Genomic DNA, 23,920 nt, shown 5'->3' on the forward strand with positions numbered 1-23,920 from the left:
TTTTTTTGAGACAGGGTCTTGGTCTGTCACCCAGGCTGGAGTGCAACAGTGTGAACATGGCTTACTACAGCCTGGATCTCCTGGGCTGAAGTAACCCTCCCGAGTAGCTGTGACCACAGGTACATGCCACTACACTCTGCTAATTTTTTAAAAAAAATTTTGTAGAGACAGGGTCTCACTATGTTGCTCAGGCTGGTCTCAAACTCCTGGGCTCAAGCAATCCTCCCGTCTTGGCCACCCAAAATGTTGGGATTACAGATGTGAGCCACCATGTCTGGATCAATAAAATAAACTTAGTAAGACATTAAATAAAACTTATTTCTTATACTTAAGGTTTTAACTCTAATCAGTCATATCCAAGTTCAAAGCTCAATCTACTACTCACTTACCATATAATATTAGGTAAATTGTAACAACTCAGTTCCCTGTCTGTACAATTCATAGAAATATAATGAGATTTACATTTCTCATATAAACTTATAAATGTAAAGTGTTTAGCATACTGCCTAGAATTTGTAGGGGTTTAATGAATGCTCATTATTAATTGTAACCTAAGGTATGAGGGACATTTCTCTGAGAAAAACACTGCTTATATGTATCAATGACAACCAATTTCACATTTCCCACACCCAACTTCACAACCTCTACCTAACACAAGCTTTCATTTCTGCCCATCTTCATAATTGCAATAGCCCCCTACTTAGTCTCTGTGTCTTCTCAGTTTATCCTGAAATCCGTTTTAATCTTCCTAAAATGTGATTTCATCATATGCTTCTCATGGCTCAAAAATTTCTGATTCTTCGTTGTCTACTGGATTGAGTCCAAAGTCCTCACCTTGAGACCAACCCAATCTTACAAACTTACTCATCCACTACTGTAACACAAAATTTCATTACAGAAAACTAGGAATCAGAGATGAGAACGTGGACTAAATTCTGACTATGTCCATCAAAACAATTTTGCATGTTGGCAGGCATTACTATTCTAATTTTCTAGAAACTTGCCCAAGGTTATACAACTACTTTTTTTTTTTAGAGACAGGGTCTGTGTCACCCAGGCTGGTCTCAATAATTGTCTCCTGTCTCAGTCCCCAAAGTGCTGGAATTACAGGTGCGAGTCACCGTGCTCAGCCTGAAGGTTATACAACTATTAAATGTCAAGGCAAATATTTAGTCCAGTTCTGTCAGAGGATAAAGAGTATATTCTTCGTTAGTTATAATGCTGATAAGTTTGCTTACGGTTCTCCAATTTGTACATCCACATCTCTCTATTTTTCCTGATTCACTAAAAGGCTTCTAATTCCTCTAATCTTTTTGTTAGTTTTAAGGAGTCTTTAAAGTAACTTTTTTTTTTTAACACTAAAGTCTTCTTTACAGTTATCACTGATTTGTATTTTGTTTCGTCATTTACAACCTTCTGGAGCATAGTGAACGTAGCATCTACCACAATCTTATGTACCAAGTTGATGCTCAAGGAGTATTTGCTAAGTACGTTCATAAAATATATGTACTTACTCAAGTATTTAAGAATCTATATTTGGCTATTAATTACTGAGTAACTCGTCCAAAATTGCTTTTTAGGCCTCTGCTTTCTTGCTTTTAAAAATCTATATTAATTATTTCACTAGTTATTAGCTTCTTTGCCAGTGAAAGTGCAGGGAAAACAAGAAATACAATTCAAGATAGTGAAACAGTAAGTATTATGCATAACAGACAACTTATTTCTTTTAACAATTCTGGTTTTTTCCAGACTCTAATGTTTTAGGTTCTATTTTGCCTTACCACAGGTAATCAGATGTTGGCAGTGAATGTGCTCAGGCAAAGTAAACAGTTTTAAGTCTTGGTCATATCCCCACCACTAACTGAATACTGCTTTTAAAAATCTCAACTTAAGAAGCCAAGAACAGCAGTCAGAGATGGCATCATGAGAGTAAATTTAAAAATAAATGCATGTCATGCTTTTTAGTACATTTTTGGAATAGGGAAATAAATGCAGAAAAACTTTCCCACCCATACTGCGATAAGGGACTCTACAAAGTTATTTCAGTCTTTTCTTAAATGTGGGAAATTTATAGAGTTCTCCTGGTATACTCGGTGTGTCAGGAACCTGAGTCTACATAAAGCTTACCAGTCATCTCCGTTAAAACAGAAAGGACCAAAGTTCAGTTAAAGGAAATCAACCTGAAGAGCTAAGCACTATGTAAATAAGTGAGATGTACATAAAAGTCCATGCAGTATACATAGCAAACAGGAGACTATCTTAATTTGTTACACATTGTGGTCTGGTTAATCTGTGATGGTAAGGTATGATTACATAGCTTCCCTCTCCTTTGGAAAGGTTATAGATTTTATTTGGTTAACATTAACTACAGTTTCTTAGAAGCAGGGCAAGGTAAGTAGAATGAGTTAATATACTTATATATCACAAGTTCTTTCTGGCTATTTGGTATAAATTACAAGCACACCAATACAAAGAAAAATCCAAACAGGGTGTGAATGTTCTAAGTGGCACAGGATACTGAAAGTATATACATCTCAAGATTTTTTTTTTTTTTTTTTGATGAAACGTAAGTCTGTATTAGAATTGGAACTTTTATCCTATTTATAATGGTGTTTATAAGTGTAATTACTCTGATTTTTTTGCAATAAGACTTTGTGGCCAATATAAATGTGTCGGGTTCTTTGCAATAGGCTTCTTTTGGCATGCATTTATACATCTTAAAAAGTTATGGTTAAACTTAGGTTTTGTTCCAAAGTTGTGATTCTAACTTATTTCACCTTTGAGGATATCACAGGTTTGACTCTGGTTTCAGCAGCAATCATCTAACAATGTATAAAATGTTGACAATCTATCAACATCTGATAATGACAGAAGACTTCATGTAGAAGGCTACATTTGGCTTTCCCAAAACTCTAGTATAAATTCAATCTAACAAGTACAGTTCTGACAGACAATTTCATAAATTCCATATAGAATACTGAGAAATTAAGAACAGGAACCTTAGAACCTAAAAGTTAAAAGAATTAATATGATTTGGGGGTCAATTTGTGGTATTATAGCTTTCTCTCATTCAGTGTTTTGCAAGCAAACTTGTAATTTTTCCCACCACCCCTTCCATTTAATATTTACTTAGTTCAACTTAGTTCAAGCTATAACAATGACGCTATTACAAGAGCCTGCCACGCTATCACCCTCCATTTCAAACAGTATCCTCACCTATCCTTCCCTTTTCCAACCCTAGAACATATCTCAACCATTTGCAAATTCAATTCTGACTATATGGAGGTGTGACTGCTAGACCTACTGTTGGTTAGTCATATAATACTAAATAGTTTATATCTCAAACACATTCTTCAGCAGTTAGATGAAGGAGTTGGATTAGGTAAACTTTAAGGATTTTACTAGTTCTTAAGAAAAAAAAAACCTGTCCTTCGTAGAGCATCACAGAGAATTCATTAATTTGCTTTAAACATATAATCATTCTTTAATTTTATACTTCAATAGGCATTCAAAATAGTAATGATACAGAATAACACACCAACTCAATAGATATCAATAGGCCTATATTGCAGTTTTATCACTGCACTAGCACGAATACTGAATCTCAAATCTCTTGAGTTTTTGGACTCTAGTCCCTCATTTGCAAAATATACCTCTGCATTCAAAGATTTCTAATGTTTTTGTCAGCTTACCAAAAATAGTCTCCAAGGATTACAATGGTAGAAGGTAGCATAAAATAGATTCCTCTTTATATTATTGACTCTTAGGAAAATGGTGTTTGCTTACAATGGTACATAGTTGCGAAAGAGGAAAGTGTTCAAAGATATAAAAGAAATGTTTACCTGACAGAAGTAAGGGATCCTTATCTAAAGACTTTTTAACATGATCTGATTCACCAGTCAATGAGCTTTCATCAATTTTAAGATCGTTGCCTTGAATAAGTATGCCGTCAGCTGGAAGAAGATCACCTAAAATAAAAAGCAATGATATACTAAACTATAAACAAGATTACGGTAATTTTATGTTTAGTGTCAGATGTATTGCTCTTTTTACTTACCATATTTCACTTGAGCAATATCTCCAACAGTAATGTCAGCTACAGGTATTTGAATGACCTGACCACCTCTGATGACAGTGAACTTCTGCTCTTGTTCAATTCGGCTCTGCAAACCTCTAAACTGTTTTTCCTTACTCCAGTCATTGAAAGCTGTTACTAACACCACACACACTACAGACAAGAGGATTGCAGCTCCTTCAATCCAACCAGTTTCACCTTCACCTTCTTCTTCCCCAACAGAAACTTCTCCACAAACTATTTGGAAAGAAAGAAAATGCTTATCAAAAAGATTCTGAATTGATGACAACATACATATAATAAGTCTAAATCACATTTTTGTGTTAATTATGTTTATCAATTTTACTTATAGCAATAAATACTCTATTAAATTCAAAGCATTCCGTAAGAACTCTACGTCACTTTCAAGTTCCCTGCTTCTGAGATTCTCAATCTCAGGAAAGGGAGGCAGTCTAGGTAGGGTACTAGTTAAGAGTAAGGACAGTGAAGGAGATGAAATATCAGTCCTAAGGCAAGTTACTTATTTTTGAGACTTGGTTTCTTTATCATCAAACTATGATACCACCAGCTATTCCAGAGTTATTGTGAGGATTAAATGTGAGGACACCGGTAAAGTAAGTATAGCAGTGGCTAAGGTTTTCTTCACACTCAACCAAGGGCCAGCCATATTAATTACTACATATGACAGACAAGATATACATGAAAAGTTAGTATTATGTGAAACCCAAGAATCATGCTTATTTACTATGTCATTTTTACTGAACTGTGATCAAAGCTTGGCTTTTATAACACGAAAAGTTAAGCAAAGTGCTACTTGTTATTCCAACCATTTGAGCACATGCTAGGTGCCAGACACTATTTTAGGAGCTAGAAATACAGTAATGAATAAGACACACAAGCTCTCTCTCCTCATGGAATCCATACTCAGACTGGGGACGGTGTATGAAGAATTCAGATAACAATACACAAATAATTAATTTACACAAATAATTTTACATATCGACAAGTGCCATGAAGAAAAACATAGTGATGTGCTATTAAATAAGAAAGAGGGATAACTGAGGTTCAGTGAACAGAGAAGACCCCTTTGAGGTATCCATGACATGTGAACTACAAACCATATAAATCTAAGAAAGAAAGAAAGAAAAAAAAAATCCAGGGAGAGATTAAAGTCAGTACAAACGGCAGAAAAGAGATCAGAAAAGGATTGGGGAGGTGGCGGGGGGAAGGGGAGAATGAGCCAAACTCTATAGTCAATAATGGTGAAGAATAACAGAACAGTGCTTTTTGACTTCAGGCTGTAATCTAGTTGTGAGTCCAAAATCAATTCAGTGGCTCATGACCAGCATTCTGAAAAATGAAACAAATCAAAATAGAAAGGACATATATGTAGTAAGGTAAGTGTTATTTCCTGAAACGCTGATTACTTATAAATTCACATGAAGGAATACAGGCTTCTGGGTTGCTATGTGAAATTATTTCTTTGTGAATTGAATTGAAATGTCTGAAAGCCACTGGTTCTCTTAAAACAGACAAAGCAGGAGGATTATTCAGAAGAAAATAATGAGTAAATAAATGACACTAGAAATGATTAAAGCGTGTTCTAGCATGGCGAGCACAGATTGAAGAAAACATGTGAGGTGTGAGGGCGCTGACTAAAAAGCAATCTGGGAGGGAAGACAGGGAATGAAGTAAGATCAATTGGGGATGAAATGGAAGACTTGATGTGAACAGTTACAAAAAATATCCTGAGAACCACAAGCAGGATTCAATTGTCGATGTGAGGTACAAGCAGGATAATCCAACAGAACCCCCTCCAACCCAAATACCAGAATTTCTATTTTAATTATTTTCAAGCTCAAGAAATCACCATGTGTCATTATGTATAATAACCAGTTAAGTGATTTAAAAATTTACATTTGGTTTAACAGTCAAGGCTGTAAGAATGACTCTCCCCGCTCCATTCTTCCCTCTAGCCAGAAGACAGGAGATTAACTCCGAATGAGAGCAACTCTGGACTCAGGATCACATGATAGAACACCATATGCTGACCACGTTCACCAACTTGGAAACAGCTAACATATTATCCAAGTGAAGCATTTTACTGGGTTTTGATGTCATTTATTACACAAAAAATGCAATACTTTATAATAGCATACAAAAACAACATATTGACATCAGACAATGGAATTTACCAGTCATATTTTAACAAATACCTTTGCATAACTGGTGGGTAGGTATCATGAAAATGAGTACGATTTAGTAACTACACTTTTCCCACTTGGATTTATATAATGTTGTGTTTCTTTTTAGCTATGAGACATTAAAGCCAACTTCTGAAATTAACCACTTAGATCTAAATCAGGTTAACAATAATGTTTTATGGCTATAAGAAAAAAGCAAACGTTAAATTTTAATTTTTTTTTGGAGACAAAGTCTCACTTTGTTGCTTAGGCTGGAGTGCAGTGGTGTCAATGTGGCTCACTGCAGCCTCAACCGCCTGGGCTCAAGCAATCCTCCTACCTCAGCCTCCCAAGTAGCTTAGACCACAAGGCGCATGCCACCATGCCCAGCTCATTTAAAAAATTTCCTGTAGAGATGGGATCTCACCACGTTGCCCAGGTTGGCCTTGAACTCCTGGCCTCAAGCAATCCTCCCGCCTCAGCCTCCCAAAGTGCTGAGATTACAGGTATGAGCCACTGTGCCCAGCTTTATCTTTTACTTTCAATTTCTATTTTTCTATATGCTGAAAATATATAATTTATAGTTATAAATATAATTAATAAATGCATCATTTGGAGGTATGTGCTCATTTTTTTCCTGATAGAGTAAATAACCAAAAAAGTTTAAAGTCCAATGCAACAGAGGTTAAGGAGGGGAAAGAATTACGGACAATTATACAATTTTCAGTTCTAAATGTGACATAGATATCCATCACTAAACTACTGAATATTTCAAAAGAGAAATGGAAACAAATTAATGACATATTTCATTTCACATATAGTTCTCTATATCATATGGATAAGACCAAAACAATCTTGAAATAGATGGTACAAAATATAAATCCTTTCCTACTGACAATGATTACAAATTTTTAGAGGAGTTATAGGGGAAAAAGGATCAAAGTTACAAAATGACAATAGCTTAGTTATATATATGTATAAATAATAAAGAATTTTAACAATGTTTTCAGTAAAGTCCAAGCTCAAATATAATAATAAAAATCTATATTATCAAAGATGTTCTGTTGTAAATATATTCAACTGAGAGACATGCACAATCTAAATTCAGTCAATATTCTCTACCACAAGGCAAATATTCCATGTTAAAACCTCCTAGTTGAGCTATTCCTTGGGTGATGATGTATCAAGTTTGTACATTAATAGTATAGAGAAATAGTTCTCAAAGTGCTGTCGTGAAACCTGAGGGGGATTCCTATTTTCATAATTTGAAGACATAATTATTGGCCTCATATTTCATTAATGTATAATACAATTTTCTAAAGATTACATTGCATGTGATAATGTGACATAATAAATACAGAAACAGGAGAACCAAGCTATCTTTAATTAAGCTGGGCATTAAAGAGATATGACACCACTCTTTACATTATTTCATTTAAAAATCCATTATTGGGGGTACACTTTTCATCAAAATGTTATCTATGTGAATACACAATAGATTATTATTTAAAAATGCATTGATAAATATTTTGTCCAGCTTTACTGCAGTATGATTGACAAAACTGCATATATTTAGGGTATATGACAAAATATTTTGATAGGGGTATATATTGTGAAAAGATTACCACAATCAGTTAACATATCCATCACCTCATATAGTTACCTTTTTTTGTGGTGAGAAGACATTGATAAATACTCAAAATTTTTTCCATTTCAATTTAGAATATACTAAATATTTACAGGAGTAATTCATATAATCAAAAGCTCTTTGGAGTCCTCAATACTTCAAGAGTTTGAAGAGGTCTTGAGACCAAAAAGTTTGAGAACCCCTGTTAAGTGCAGATACCAGTAACTATAGATTTATTTATGGTTTGGGCTATAGTATATATTTTCACATTAAATAATATTAGTAAGACATTTTGATCATTTAGATTTCTATGACTGTAGATTTACAAATAGATTCCTTTTAAGCAAGTTACTACACCTCAATGTTGACATGTAACATGACAAAAAGATACACGTAGTGTACTAATAAACGATTTTTAAAAATGCAAGGCTGGGAGCGCTGGCTCACGCCTGTAATCTGAGCACTTTGGGAGGTTGAGGCGGGCAGATCACCTGAGGTCAGGGGTTTGAGATCAGCCTGGCCAACATGGTGAAACCCCGTGTCTACTAAAAATACAAAAATTAGCCAGGCATGGTGGCGCATGCCTATTGTCCCAGCTACTCAGGAGGCTGAGGCAGCAGAATCGCTTGAACCTTGGAGGTGGAGGTTGCAGTGAGCCAAGATAGTGCCACCGCACTCCAGTCCAGGCGACAGAGCGAGACTCCATCTCAAAAAAATATATATATATATAAAATAAAAAATAAAAAATGCAAATACTAAATAACTTTTCACCATGGAACAAAAAATCTTTGTATGTTTCATTAAGAACTTCTAGTGAACTCTGACTCTTTTAAAAGGGCCTTACAATACCAACAGCTCTAGATGATCTTTTCAGTTGGATTTTAATACCCTGTATCTACTTTAACAAATTCAGGAAAGGACCTGTCACTACATCTTACAAAGGAAGCAGTTTGAATTCCAAAAAGATTTGTCCTGGACCTTGCTGGTAATAAACTCCACTTCTTGAAAGTATTTTTCTTTTGTTTTCTAAGAAAACTAAATTGTTCAAAGTAAAAAGCTTTTATTAATCTGCTAACTCAATTCTAGAAAACCAATACCCAATATTCGATAGTGACAGCTAGATAGGTGGAAAACTGAAAAAAATCAGCTGTATGTTGCTTAAGATGATATGACCCCCCCCTTTTCAGATACACACATATATCTATGCACCATCATACATTTACATATATGAGTGCTCATAGACACATGGACACATATTTAAAATCTTAAAGGATTTGGGTATAGCAAGAATCTCTAAGAAGTGGGATTTCTACTTTGGGAGGCTGAGGTGGGCGGATCACAAGGTCAGGAGTTCGAGACCACCCTGGCTAACACAGTGAAACCCCATCTCTGCTAAAAATACAAAAAATTAGCTGGGCGTGGTGGCGGGCACTTGTAGTCCCAGCTACTCAGGAGGCTGAGGCAGGAGAATGGCATGAACCTGGGAGGCAGAGCTGGCAGTGAGCCAAGATCGGGCCACTGCACTCCAGCCTAGGTGACAGAGCGAGACTCCATCTCAAAAAAAAAAAAGAAGTGGGATTTCCAGTGATTATTATTTTATTTGGACTGTCTTTGCCCACCCCCATTATTATTTTTAAACAGTAAAATAGGTACTACTTATTTAGTAAAAATAAAAAAAAGTTTAAAAATAATTTAGCTCAACACTGACAAGAATATTGTCTAAATCCCTTCTTATCTATAGGGATTTTCAACCAGAGGCAACTTTGCTCCCTATGGGACATACAGCAAAATCTGGAGATGTTTTTGGTTGCCTCACTTGGGGTGGGGTGCAGGATGAATACGGCGGCAAAGAATTTTGTTGCTCAAAATGTCAGTCGTGCTGCTGCTAAGAAACTTTGATCTATACTAATCTCAGATAAACTGGTTTATGCTGTGTCCAAATTTCTTTAAAGAGAAAGAATAGAGTCTTACATGAGCCTAGGTACATCTTCTAAATAATTACATAATCATTGATAGAGTCTGGATGTTTGTCCCCTCCAAATCTCATGCTGAAATGATCCCTAGTGTTGATAGCAGAACTTAGGGGGAGCTGTTTGGATCATGGGGGTGGATCCCTCATGAATGGCTTGGTGCCCTCCCCATGGTGGGGAGGGCACCAAGAACTGGTCCTTTAAAAAGCCTGGCCCCTCCAGGCCACCTCTTGCTCCCTCTCTCTCCATGTGTTCTGCCTGCTCCTGCTTCGCCTTCTGCCATGACTGTAAGCTCTCTGAGGCCCTCACCAGAAGCAGATGCTGGCACCACGTTTCCTGTACAGCATGCAGAACCTTTTCTTATAAGTTAGTCAGTCTCAGGTGTTCTTATACAGCAATGCAAACAGACTAACATAATTACCCTACCGAACTTTTAGAGTTAGCAAGTATCTCTTCACAACTCGAAAGGGTATAGGAATGAAACTTTCACAAACAAAAATATTCTGGTGAATCAGCCTTTTGATACATAAAATACTATTGGTTTATTTTGTATTATAGCTACTTAAATATAGTAACCAAAATGCATGCTAGATTTCCTGCCAGTTACATAATCTACCGGCAGAATTATTAATTTTAAATAAATTTTTTAAAAGGCAGAAAAAGATTTAAAAGACAAAGGGACAGAAAGATAGGAGGAAAAAACATTTGTAGGTACACGTTAAAGCAAATCTACCACGCTATAATGGATTTCTCTGCTGGTTAGGATCCTCTGCACAGGTTGAGTATCCCTTTTCTGAAATGCTTGGGACCAAAAATGTTTTAATTTTTTCAGATTTGGGAATATCTGTATATATATAATCAGATATCCTGGGGATGGGACCCAAGTCTAAACAAGAATTTGTGTTTCATACACACCCTATACACATAGCCTAAAAGTAATTTTATACAATATTTTAAAAATAATCTTGTATATGAGACAAAATTTGTGGTAAGTACTTATGTGTGGAATTTTTCCACTTGTGGCATCATGTCGGCACTCAAAAATTTTGAATTTCAAAGCAGCACAGATTTTCATACTAGTGATGTTCAACCTATAGTATAATGGCAAGGAAATTTTCTATAATAGCAAGGAAATTATCCAAATAGTGTATATAGCAAAATACTTGAAGAACTTGACTAGTAATGCATTTGGGAAGAGAATAGAATTTTGCTTTCATAATGACATTTTCCAAAAGAAACCAAAAATTAAAAACTAAAATTGTTTCATAGTATAGTGTTCTAAAAAATTTAAAAACTGTGATAGCAAGGACCATGTCATATACGTGGCATAGGTCTGTGCCAGACACAGAGTAAGCATATATGGATAGGTTATTTCACCTCTGTGCCTCACTATAAAAGGGAGGTAACACAATCTAATTCATAGGGTTACTGTGAAAATTATCTGAGACAATATACTTAAAGTACTTAGAACAGTGCCTAGCACATAGCAAACATCAATAAATGCTGGCCAGCTATTATTATGCATTAACTAAATGAATTAGCTGAGCTAGCATCAGACATGTCTTTTTTCCCCCCATTTACTTACGTGCATTATCCCCTTCTGGAGGCTGATAAAAAGAAAGGCCCAATGATACTATGGCTGCAATTTCTAATATAATTAAAGTGACATCTTGTAATGCTTCCCATACTAACTGAAGAAAGGTTTTTGGCTTTTTAGGAGGTATAAAATTCTTTCCAAACACTGCTTCTCTTCTTTCTAAATCTGCAGGGTTTCCACTTAAACCTAATAAAAAGAAACAAATTTCAGTGAACAGTTTTACTTCTTACAAATGAAAATATATATTTTTATTCAAAATACCTTAACTTATCACTCTAGATTGCAATTCCTAAGACCCTACCAAAATGTTTACTTTCATGCTTTAAGTGTACAGAATTTAAATCACTGAAAAACATGTGCAGGTCTTTAAAAGAACACTTTAAGTAGATAAGTCAGGACTGGACTAAGAATTTTCACTTTCCCAACTGCTTATTTTTGTTTGTTATTTTGTTTGTTGGTTTTTTTGGGACAGAGTCTTGCTCTGTCACCCAGGCTGGTGTGCTGTGGCACAATCTCGGCGCACTGCAACCTCTGCCTCCCAGGTTCAAGCGATTCTCCCACCTCAGCTTCTCGAGTAGCTGGGACTACAGGTGCATGCCACCATGCCTGGTTAATTTTTGTATTTTTAGTAGTGACAGGGTTTCCCCATGTTGGCCAGGCTGGTCTCGAACTCCTGACCTAAGGTGATGCACCTGCCTCAGCCTCCCAAAGTGCTGGGATTACAGATGTGAGCCACCATGCCCGGCCAACACTGTTTATTTCTGATCATACTATCTTATACCATCTTGTATATGTTAGCAATCAGAACTGTTATGACAGTTCGATGGTTTTCATATTGGAGTTAAACATTTCCCTGACCTTAAGATATTGCCCTCACAAAACTGGGAAGTTTATACATAAATATACATACACACACACACACATATATATACACACGTATATATATGTATGTATATTTGGTTTAGTTATATAGATACAGACATAGATTTGGTTTAGTTATTGCACCCTAGACAACAGTGGAAGTCTGATTTTTTACTCTCATTTGCTGAATAACAGTGAAAAGTTAATCTATCACAAGCTCTAAAGGCTTCTCTAAAATGTCTCTGCTACATTGATAAAAGACTCGCAAAGCCACGTAACAGGATACTTAGGATGATCTTTCTTAGAAGTGATAGGTGGCGCTGTTGAATATACCTATTGTCACTTAAGGTAAAAGGTATACTGTAGGACATATATTGTAGGATGTAACATTTATTGTTTAGACTATGAATTAGAAAGATATGAGAAGGTTAAGACAGAGCTAGTGGGATGAACATCCAGTTTGCCATTCCTTCACCCTACCGAGTAAGTCTTTAACCTTGTTGATCCCGTCAAACCCAGATATATGCCGATTAGTTAATGCAATGCAAAGTGTGTACATATGTACATTATTGAGGGAGTGTAACAGTACAGACAGCAGTGACAAATGATATTTTTCCTTAGTCTGTGTAAGAATGCTAGAGAAGCCAGGCACAGTGGCTCACGCCTATAATCCCAACACTTTGGGAGGCCGAGGTGGGCAGATCACCTGAGGTCGGGAGTTCGGGACCAGCCTGCCCAACATGGCGAAATCCCATCTCTACTAAAAACACAAAAATTAACCAGGTATGGTGGTGGGTGCCTATAATTCCAGCTGCTCAGGAGGCTGTGGCACGAGAATCACTTGCACGCAGGAGGCCAAGGTTGCAGTGAGCCAAGATCACGCCACTGCACTCCAGCCTGAGGAATAGAGCAAGATTCTTGCTTCTGAAAAAGAAAGAAAGAAAAAGAATGCTAGAGAAGAAGGCAGAGATAAACAGGGTAATATCATTTTTGATTTCTCATATTAAATCTAACTTCAATTTGTGTTTTTTGGCAAGAGCCTATTCCAAGAGAACATCAAAGGAGGAAGACAGGAAAACAGCAGATTACTGTAAGACTCTCAGCTTTAAGTGCTTTAACTATTAATCTCACTGCTCAGGCAGGCAAAGAGTAGAAGAGGGAATATAAATACATTACTAGAATAAATAATGAGAAATGAACATACAGCTTTAAAGTAATTATCTACTTCATTGAAGGATTCAACAAGATTCAAAGATTTCAGAAAACTATCTCACTAGCAACTATAACAGGGTCCATACTGGGCAGTATCGAAAGTATTTTAGATTTCTCAGTTGGAAAAAAAAAAAGACTTATCAGTTGAAAACTTCCAAAGAGCTCTAATCTTTCAGACAGAGTCAATGGAAAGCAAGGCAGCAAAGGACTGCAGTAATAAGGACGAGATTAGTCTATGGGTAGGTTTGTCTTGTCTTGTGTTTGAATGCTCTTATTAGCAAAAAGAAAAAAAAAATGGAGATAGTGGTTGTATCAGCCTAACTCACAGTGTATAAAGACTACCATTTACTGAATACATATGACATACCTGTAACACCTAATAATTATCACCACTAAAAAATAATTGGCCAAATCTTAACTTATATTGGTTATAACAGGGATCAATATTTTGTTACCACTGAAAAGAACAGTCACAGAGCTTAAGATAGCTTTAAAACATATCTTGAAGAGAGTATGGGAAGTAAAGGTCTTAAATGCTATTATAATTCCTCTAAACTACCAACACACACAAAAGCACACACCTAGGACACCACACCAATAAAACTATCTAGTACAGGAAGCAGAAGACCTAGGTTCCAGTTCACCTACTGAAATCTTGTGCAAGTCACTTAACTCTTTGGGGGTCAAGGGAGGGCACTAATATCAGCTGGTCAAACTCACAAGGTTGTTTTGAAGAACCAAAAGAGAAGGTATACACAGTTCATAAATCATAAACAGGCCAACTCTTAAGTGGAACACAAATTATAAACTGAACACTAAAGTAATGAATTAATTCAATTTGGGGGACAATTAATTTCTATTAATAATAAACTTACACAAGCTAAATATAATAAAATGAACAGTTTTGTAACAACAGTCTGTTTCCCAATAGATATTTACTGAATGTTTACTACTTCTAGGGATTGTTCTACATGCTGAGGAATCAGTGTGAACAAGAACATTCAATAAGTTTATACTATTCTGGAGGTAGACAGTAGACAATTAAAATAACTACAGACAAGTACAATGAAGACAACAAAGGGCCACTAGAACTCTCTTACTGGGCTACTTTAGTCTTTCTAAGGAGCTAACATTTGGCTTCAGTCTGAACCTCCAGGGGTCAAGGATGAGAAGACTTTCGAGCAGAACATTCCCAGTAGCGCAAAAGCAAATACAAAGCCCAGAGATCAAAACAAGATTAGAAGATTTACTAGCCAGAAGCAAAGCCACTGTAGCTAAAACCCAGTGACCCAGGAGTAAAGAAGAGAGGGTCAAATGGAAAAAGTGACCAAAGGTAAGAACATGGGGGCCAGGGAGAGGATAACGGCATTCTCACCTTAAAGTGCAGTGAAAATCATTAAAGCAGAGTAGTGGTAACTACTCTGGATTTTAGAAAAATCACATAAATTGCTATCTGAAGGAAACTGAAGAGAGCAAGAGTGAAGGAAAAAGGCCAGTTGGGAGGCTGCTGCTTATAAAGTATAGATGATGGTGTCTGAATTTCGGTTTTAGAAGTGGAGGCAGAAGGGGATAAGTGGATTTGCCAGGTATTTTGGAAGGAGATCAGACAACGTACTTAAGGACTGGATGTAGGATGAAAGGAAAAGAAGTTTGTTTTTTTTTTTTTTGCGAGGGGGCGGGGTCTCCAAGCACTTAAGTGGGTGGATGGTAGTCATATTCCAAGACAGGCGATTTTGAGAATTGAAGAATTAGGAGGAAAGGGCAGGGAGGAGTTAATGGTTCCATTTCACGGATTTAAACAAAACAAGTCTAGTAGACGGCTGGTTCTCCATATTCAGAACTCAAGGAGAAGTCTGAGCCAGAGTCATCAATTATATTGATTCTGGAGCCACAAGCCCAATGAGAGCTCTCAGAAAGTTAAAGCAGATAAGAAGGGAGCTAGGCTGAGGCTACAGCGTTGGAGCACCCAACACTGATGTTCAAATAGGGCAAGAGGAGTGCAAGGCACCCAAGAAGAAACAGCCAGTGAGGGAGGCAAGGAAGGCAGGGGAGGGGGGAACGGAACAAAACAAAACATGTTCAGGTACTACTACAGAAGCCCAGAGATGAAAAGAGGTTTTAAAAAGATGATGTGGCTGACTATGGCAAATGAGGTTAAAAGGCTGAGTAACAGACCAGAGAATGGAACACTTTCTTTCACTAGATAGAGGCTGATAACCTTGTAAGGAATATTCCAGTGCACTGGTGTGGAAGTAAGTCTGATTAGAAAAGAGCTGAACAGAGAGTGGGAATGAGCAAGTGGCGACAGTAAGTATAGATAACTTTTTCCAAGAGTGTGATCCAGTGGGCAGAAATAAATCAGTAAAGATGAGTTCAAATGGGTTTTATTTGCATTTTGTTTTTTAAAAGTAGGTGACAGACATTAAGACAAGTGACTTAATGACAATGATCAAGTGGAGAAGACAACACTGATGATACAGGAGACGAAGGGTAATACCACAGGTAAGCCTTCGAAGAGGCCAGAGGCCATGGAATTCAGGGCTGCAATGTTTGTCTAATGCAGATCCAAGAAGAGGCTTCTACTGTAAGAAGGGAGAAAGTAAAGTATGAGATATAGCTAAGCTGGTAGAAATGGCAAAGAAATTACTGGTCCTAGTTTTAAAAAATATAAATGATACCAAATTATTAGGAATAACTTATAAAACATATAATGAGAAACCTTCTGCCCAATTGGCTCAGTTAATTGTAGAGTAGTGGCAATGAGGCCAAGGTCATGCATGGAATTGATCTTTTCATGGCCCAGTTAGCTTCACAAAGAGAAGATACAACCAAAACACATCAAAAGTAGCCTCAGAATTGTACGCTTTTGGGGTCTGACTCCATCACTGTTTGGAGTAATAAAAGTCTGTATTTATTCTATGACTAGATAATAGCTCAGAAGTACTGTCTTTATATTTGAAAAGAACATACTATAAAATAAAATATCATTTATATTAAGATCTTAAGGTTTTACAAGAAAATGTAGCATCCCAATTGCAGGGACTAATAAAATTATGTCCCAATTTAGGAAATAAAGTGGGGGGAATTTACTGGAATGTTGGATGAAGGTAGATTTAACTGACAATCTCAGTTAACACACAGCACATACCACAGTCTTAACAAATTCTGTACTAGAAATTTTGTCAGTATTTGTGCATATATCATATGTATATGTGTCTGTGTTTATATTACATGTACATGTATGCATGTCTGTGATATGGTAAAGATGTTTATCCCTTCCAAATCTCACGTTGAAATGTGATTCCAAATGTTACAGGTGGGGCCTAGTGGGGGTCATTGGATCATGGGGGTGAATCCTTCATGAATGGTTTAGCGTCATCCCCTTGGTAATAAGTGAGTTCTTGCTCAGTAGATTCATGCAAGATCTGGTTAAGAGTCTGGGAACTCCTCCTTCTCTCACTCCTGCTCTCATGTAACGTGCCTGCTCCTCCTTGACCTTCTGCCATGAGTAAAAGCACTCTGAGACGTCCCCAGAAGCCAGGCAGATGCCAGTGCCATGCTTCCTGTATAGCCTGCAGAACTGTGAGCCAATTAAATCTCTTTTCTTTATAAGTTACCCAGTCTCAAGTATTTCTTTAAAGCAATACGAAAATGAACACACACAGAAAATTGGTACTGAGGTGTGGGGCACTGCTATAAAGACACCTTAAAAAGTGGAAGCAGCTTGGTAGCTGGGTAACAGGCAGAGGCTGGAGGAAGAGTTTGGAAGGCTCAGAAGAAGACAGGGAGATGAGGGAAAGTCTGGAAACTTCTTAAAGACTGGTTAAATGGTTGTGACCAAAATGCTGACAGAGATATAAACACTGAAGTCCAGGCTGACAAGTTCTCAGATGGAAATCAGAAACTTATTGGGAACTGGAACAAGGGTCACCCTTGTTATGCCTTAGCAAAGAACTTGGCTGTATTGTGTCCATGCCTGAGGGATCTGTGGAAGTTTGAACTTAAGAGTAAATAACCTAGGGTATCTAGCAGAAGACTTTTTTCAACAGCAAAACATTCAGGAACTGGCATGTCTGATTCTAATAGCCTACTATTAGATGCAGGAGCAAAGGAATGACCTGAAGTTGGAACTTATAATTAAAAGTGAAGCAGAGGGTAGAAGTTTGGAAAATCTGCAGCCTAGCCCTGTGGTAGAGAAGGAAAACAAGTGGGCTGTGGTACAGTCACTTTCTAGAGAGATTAGCATTACTAAAAGAGTTAAGTGCTAACAGATAAGGCAATGAGAAAAAGGCCTCAAAGGCACTTCAGAGATCTTTGGGACAGACCCTCCTATCACAGGCCCAGCAGTCTAGGTGGAAAGAATGCTTTCAAGGGCTAGGCCCAGGGTGCAGCTGTCCTGCTTAGCTTCGGGACACTGCTGCCTGCATCCTGGCTGCTCTGGCTCCAGCCTTCGCTCAAAGGGTCCCATGAACAGCTTGGGCCACAGCTCTGGAGGGCACAACCCATAAGCCTTGGCAATTTCTATGTGGTATTAAGTTTGCAGATACTCAGAATGCAAGTGTGGCGGAGGCTTGGCAGTCTTCCCCTAGATTTCAAAGGAAATATCAGAAAGCCCTGGTGCCACAAGAGGGGCTCTGGCCCTAGGCACAGAGAAACTCCCCTACAGTGAAACTCTACTAGGGCAGTGCCAAGCGGAATTGTAGCTCTGGAGCCCCCAGAATGAGCCCCACCAGGGCACTAGCAAGTGGAGCTGTGGGAAGGGGGCCATTGTTTTCTAGATCCTAGAATGGTAGAGCCACTGACAGTTTGCATCCTAACCCTAGAAAAGCCTCAATCACTCAACTATAACCTAAGAGAGAGCCACAGGGGCTGCACCTACCTTATAAAGCCACAGAGGCGGAGCTGCCCAAGGCCTTGGGACTGCACCCTTTGTATCAGTGTGCCCTAGATGCAGAATATGCAGTCAAAGAAGATTGTTTTGGAACTTTATTGACTGTCCTGCTGGGTTTCAGACTTGTGGAGTCTACTGCTCCTTTCTTTTGGCTGATTTTTCCCTTTTGAAATGTGAAGGTATACCCAATGCCTGTACCATGACTGCATCTAGGAGTAAATAGCTTGTCCCTGATCTCACAGGCTCATAAATGGAAGGAACTCATCTCCAGATGAGATTCTGGACTTTGAACTTTTAAATTAATACTGGAATTAGTTAAAACTCTGGGACACTATTGAGAAAGCATGATTGTATTTTGAAATGTGAGAAAGACATGAGATTTGAGGGGGGTGGGAGGCCAGGGGTGGAATAATATGGTTTGAATGTCTGTTCCCTCCAAATATCATGTTGAAATGTGATTCCAAATGTTGGAGGTGGGGTCTAGCGGTAAGTGATTAGATCATGGGGGCAGATTTCTCATGGACAGTTTGGCACCATCCCCTTGGTGATAAGTGAGTTCTTGCTCAGTTAGGACACATGAGATCTGGTTGTTTAAAAACATCTGGGACCTCCCCCTTTTTTCTCTTGATCCCTCTCTCACCATATGATGTGCCTGCTTCCACTTTACCTTCTGCCATGAGTAAAAGCTCCCTGAGGCCTCACCAGAAGCCAAGCAAATGCTGATGCCATGCTTCCTGTACGGCCTTGCAGAACCATGAGGCCAATTAAACCTCTTTTTTTAATAAATTACCCTGACTCAGGTATTTCTTTATAGCAGTGCACAAATGGACTAACACAGTCTGCATCATGGTGGACCTATAGCAGCAGCCAACCTGACTTTTCTAAGTGAGGGACACAGGAAAACATGCAGACCAAGAAAGTACATAAAAATTTACGTTTATGTTTATTCTTCTTGGGAAACAATCTAATATTCTCATGATTTTCTCAATTTCAAAAGAGGAGGCGATCCCTTCCCTAACTGCAAATTTAAGAGACACTCTTCTCAAGTCAAACTTACACATTCTTTCCCAAATGCCTACTATGTCACTGTGCACTAGGAATACAAAGGGAAATGACTCAGGATGCCTTTCTCTACCACTTGCCCTCAAAGAGCTCGTAGTTTGGTGGGGGAGACTGACAAGCAACCAGCTCAACACTCCGGGTTGTGTGTGTTTTGGGCTTTCAAAACTAAAGCTCAGGAGAAAATCCTGGACCTAATTTCAGCAACCACCACTTAAAAGCTCAGTGTCTCATTTGCTTTCTTGCCCTTTACAAGTCCATGAAGCCATGCCTCTTACAGAATACCACTTGGCACCTGCCTTTCATTTTTATGAATTCATTTAAAAACATGAATTCCTTTTTTAATGTAGAACTCTGAATAACAAACAAGATCCTAGGACTGGAGGCCTATATACCAGAAACCCTATGATCGAAAAGTCTACCATCCAATATAAAATATAACATAGATAACACAGGACCACGAAGAGATGAAAGATACACCAAAAGCTAGTGTAAAAATATAAGGATCAAGGAATGTGATTTAGAATATGAATAAGAAAGTCAATGCAGGAAAACAACAAAGATACAGAAGAAAAAAAAACTGTGAAGGTAATTTTATGCAGTTAGGATGTTAGAAGCAGGTTATTTTGGTATAAAAGTGCATTCTTGGATTTTGAGGACTGTAAGACAGATGCTTTCCCTAAGAGAGCCAAAAATATGAAGTTACAAGCCTCCATTCCAGTTCACCTTGCAATTTATATTTCCAATTTCTTTAGAAGTTAGGATGGTAAATCAGAACCACTGGGAAGTTTTTAATATGAAAATTACATCTGGTCAAAACACTTCCTATTGACCAGTATCATATGCATGCGATATGCATATGATATTCTTCAAAACATATTGTTAGAAAACAAGTGATAAATGGGCAAAACAAAAAGGAATCACATAAATACAATTTATTGAATACCGCATTCTTTTTGTTCTTGAGACAGGGTCTCACTCTTTTATGGGATCACACATGGCTCACTGCAGCCTTGACTCAGACGATCCTCCCACACTCAAGCGATCCTTCCACCTCAGCCTCCTGAGTAGCTGGAACCACAGGCGTGTGTCACCACTCCTGGCTCATTTTTTTTTTTACCTTATTTTTTAAATGTTGCCCAGGCTGGTCTCAAATTCCTGGGTTCAAATGATCCTCCCACCTCAGCCTCCCAAAATGCTAAGATTACAGGTGTGAGCCACCATATTTGGCCAGGGTATGTTTTTTAAATAAAGAACAAACTGATAAGCAGAACTTTAAACCAAATTTTTTTTCACCATGTAATTCCAAAATATTTTTTCCCTATCGAAAATTACTATTGAGAAGACTGAGCTACCTCTTTCTTCATATTGCAACTCTTTTACAAGCTAAGTGAACTGAACTTTTGTAACATGCAACACACAATGAGGTGGTTAAAGCATGGTCTGTGAAGCCAGAATAAGACTGGAGCCAGAGTGAGACTCTGGGTAAACTGTTTAACTTTTTTGTGCTGAGGGTTCTTTGGCTGTAAAATAGATAAACTTGTTAAAATATTTACTTATTTTAATATTTTCAAGTGCTAATAGCCAATCTGGCACAAAAAGTGTTATCCATCATGAGGATAACCTATCATTTTTGTGGTTATTGCCTAAGAAATGTCTTGGGTTGTTCCTCCATAATTTACAGAAATCCAATATTGACACCCCCAATATTTCTGATTTCCCTTCTCCACTCATTTTTTTAAAAACATGTATCGCCAACACACTACACATTTCATTTAGTTGTCTTGTGAACTGTCTCCCCATGTGAACATGTGAAAATTAGGCAGAGATATTTGTTTTATTCATGGATATATACCCAGGGCCTAGAAAAATGCCTACTGCATGGCAGATACTAAAAAATACTACAAAATTTCAGCAATTCTAAGATGCACATATTCTTACATAAAGTCTCTAAAATTGTGATGATTTAATTATACACCAACAACTGCCTTCTAGTAACTGCCAGGTCCCACCACCTTTTTTAGGGGAAGTATATAAAACACAGGACAATCAATATCCTAAGTCTGAAGAAAGTATACGTCATCAATAAATGAATGAACTAAAGGGACAGGTAAGACAACTTCAGTTTTACCTAATTGAAATTCATGTACTTTGAAGAATCATTGTAATTCTCACTTTCCCTGACTATAAACAGGTTATTCTAACAAAAGAGTACTTGCTGTCTAGTTCATTTCCTTGGACATACAAACTCCTAATTGCTTATTCCTGGTCATGTTTCATTTATTAACATTTGTATGCTTGATCAGTGACAAAATGTTTCTGAGTGAATTATTTCTACTAAGTTAAACTAAAACTATGAAGATTCTTTGGAAATAACATTCTAGTGAAGGCTGCTGCTGTTTCTTTGAGACAGAGTCTCCCTCTGTTACCCAGGCTGGAGTGCAGTGGTGCAATCATAGCTCACTGCAGCCTCAAACTCCTGGGCTCAAGTGATCCTCCTGCCTTAGCCTCCTGAATAGCAGAGATGCATGTGCCACCACAGTGGTTAATCTTTTTATTTGCAGAGATGGGGTTTTGCTATATTGCCTAGGCCAGTCCTGAACTTCTAGGTTCAAGCAATCCTCCTGCCTTGGCCTTTCAAAGTGTTGGGATTACAGGTGTGAGCCACCTCACTGCTGTTTTCATTTGTATTTTCAACTGTAAATATAAGTATAATGCTTAAAATGGCTTGCCTCACATTATTTTTAAAAGATCATTTCAAAAAAACAAATTGTGTATATATAAACAGTGAGGACAATAGTTTATACAAATTTTAGCAAATATTACATTCACAATACTAGGAAGAACACGAGCAAACACTTTCTACGAATTAAAGAGGGGATAATAATGCATCAATTTATCTAATAGCCCAAAGCAGCAACAATTCACATAGAATTCTGAGTGGTAAGTGGGTATTTCTAGAGATTATCCATAGCTTCCAACATACTGTCAAAAGGGTACATAACTACCCCCTTCTCAAATTTTAAAAACCACTGTACTAGATGCAAAATTTTCAGTTAACTTAACTTCACTAATTAAACCAATTTAAAAGGCACCGCTCAATAATAGCATGAAAGAAATTTAGTGCAAACTAATGAGAAATCATGTCTATAAAAATGAGAAGGCATTCTCATTTTCAAGTGGTGGGGTATTCAGTTATCAGAAGACAAGAACTTTGATTAATAGAGAAATGCAAGTTAGGGTTAGGGGAAGTACAGGTTAGGGGGAAGTACAGTTGAGTGAAGATTTGAAACTAAAGCTCAATATTGCTTTTATAAACAAACTATGTTGTTCTATTGAGGGCTCCTTACTGTTAGTGTCCCCTATCAACTTGATGATAAAATCATGAGATTTTAATGGTTAAGCTGAATTAACAGATCTACCAGCTGAGAACAACATACTAATGTACAAATCTCTAAGATGTTATAATATCTCAAGGTCAGTTTGCATAATGAACAAGCTTCAAATTTTGTCAAATTACTGTCTATTAAAGTCCATGGGAACTGTTTCTGATACTCTTAGTTATACCTTAGGTATGCAATCAATTTTGTCAAATTACTGTCTATTCAAGTCCATGGGAACTGTTCCTGATACTCTTAGTTATACCTTAGATATGCAACACCATCTTAATGTATTAATAGTTGGGATTGATCTTGTAGTAATCAAACCCAACTACATTAAAATGGTATAACATATCTAAGGTATAACTAAGAAGCTGACGCTTCTAGTGGTTCCAATTTGAAAAGATCCAGAAAACCTTGAAGAGTTAACAGGTCTTGCAGGAAAAGAACGTATTCCAAATAGTCTAAAGAAGCCCTGTTGAGACACGTGTGAATACTGACTCTGGCTTCCTCAAGATCATGTTACTTCAGAGAAATCAAAGTAAATACCTATCATTAAAATAATTAACAATTCACAATGAATTACATAGGTTACAAAGGTTTTTAATAATTTTAAAATATAATTTAAAGTTACTTAATTTTGTAAAAGCCATTTTGCTATTACATTAAATATCATCTAAGCAATAGCATGGCATAAAATGTTTCAGGAAATGAAGAAAAATACTTTTGCTTAATTTCTGTAGAATTGGCTTTGGAATATATACTAATATACATTAAAATTTTACATTAATAATTTCTCATCTTTAATAAAATAAATTGTAGGCCGGGTGCGGTGGCTCAAGCCTGTAATCCCAGCACTGTGGGAGGCCGAGACGGGCGGATCACGACGTCAGGAGATCGAGACCATACTGGCTAACACGGTGAAACCCCGTCTCTACTTAAAAAATACAAAAAACTAGCCAGGCGTAGTGGCGGGCGCCTGTAGTCCCAGCTACTCGGGAGGTTGAGGCAGAAGAATGGCGTAAACCCGGGAGGCGGAGCTTGCAGTGAGCTGAGATCTGGCCA

At 37.4% G+C, this 23,920-nt stretch overlaps 1 protein-coding gene across 1 annotated transcript in view; it reads right to left on the reverse strand.

Annotated features, from left to right (window-relative positions):
• The window catches only part of ATP2B1 (ATPase, Ca++ transporting, plasma membrane 1), a 117,929-nt gene that overhangs the window by 42,816 nt on the left and 51,193 nt on the right, over positions 1-23,920 (reverse strand). Inside the window, exons 3-5 of the mRNA XM_011933534.1 lie at positions 11,441-11,638; positions 4,058-4,312; positions 3,843-3,968 (exon numbers count right to left, since the gene is read on the reverse strand). Of these exons, the coding sequence (XP_011788924.1) occupies positions 3,843-3,968; positions 4,058-4,312; positions 11,441-11,638 (579 nt within the window). The remainder of the gene's footprint in view (positions 1-3,842; positions 3,969-4,057; positions 4,313-11,440; positions 11,639-23,920) is intronic.

Source organism: Colobus angolensis, unplaced genomic scaffold (genome assembly GCF_000951035.1).
Source record: "Colobus angolensis palliatus isolate OR3802 unplaced genomic scaffold, Cang.pa_1.0 Scaffold10, whole genome shotgun sequence".
NCBI lineage: Eukaryota > Metazoa > Chordata > Mammalia > Primates > Cercopithecidae > Colobus > Colobus angolensis.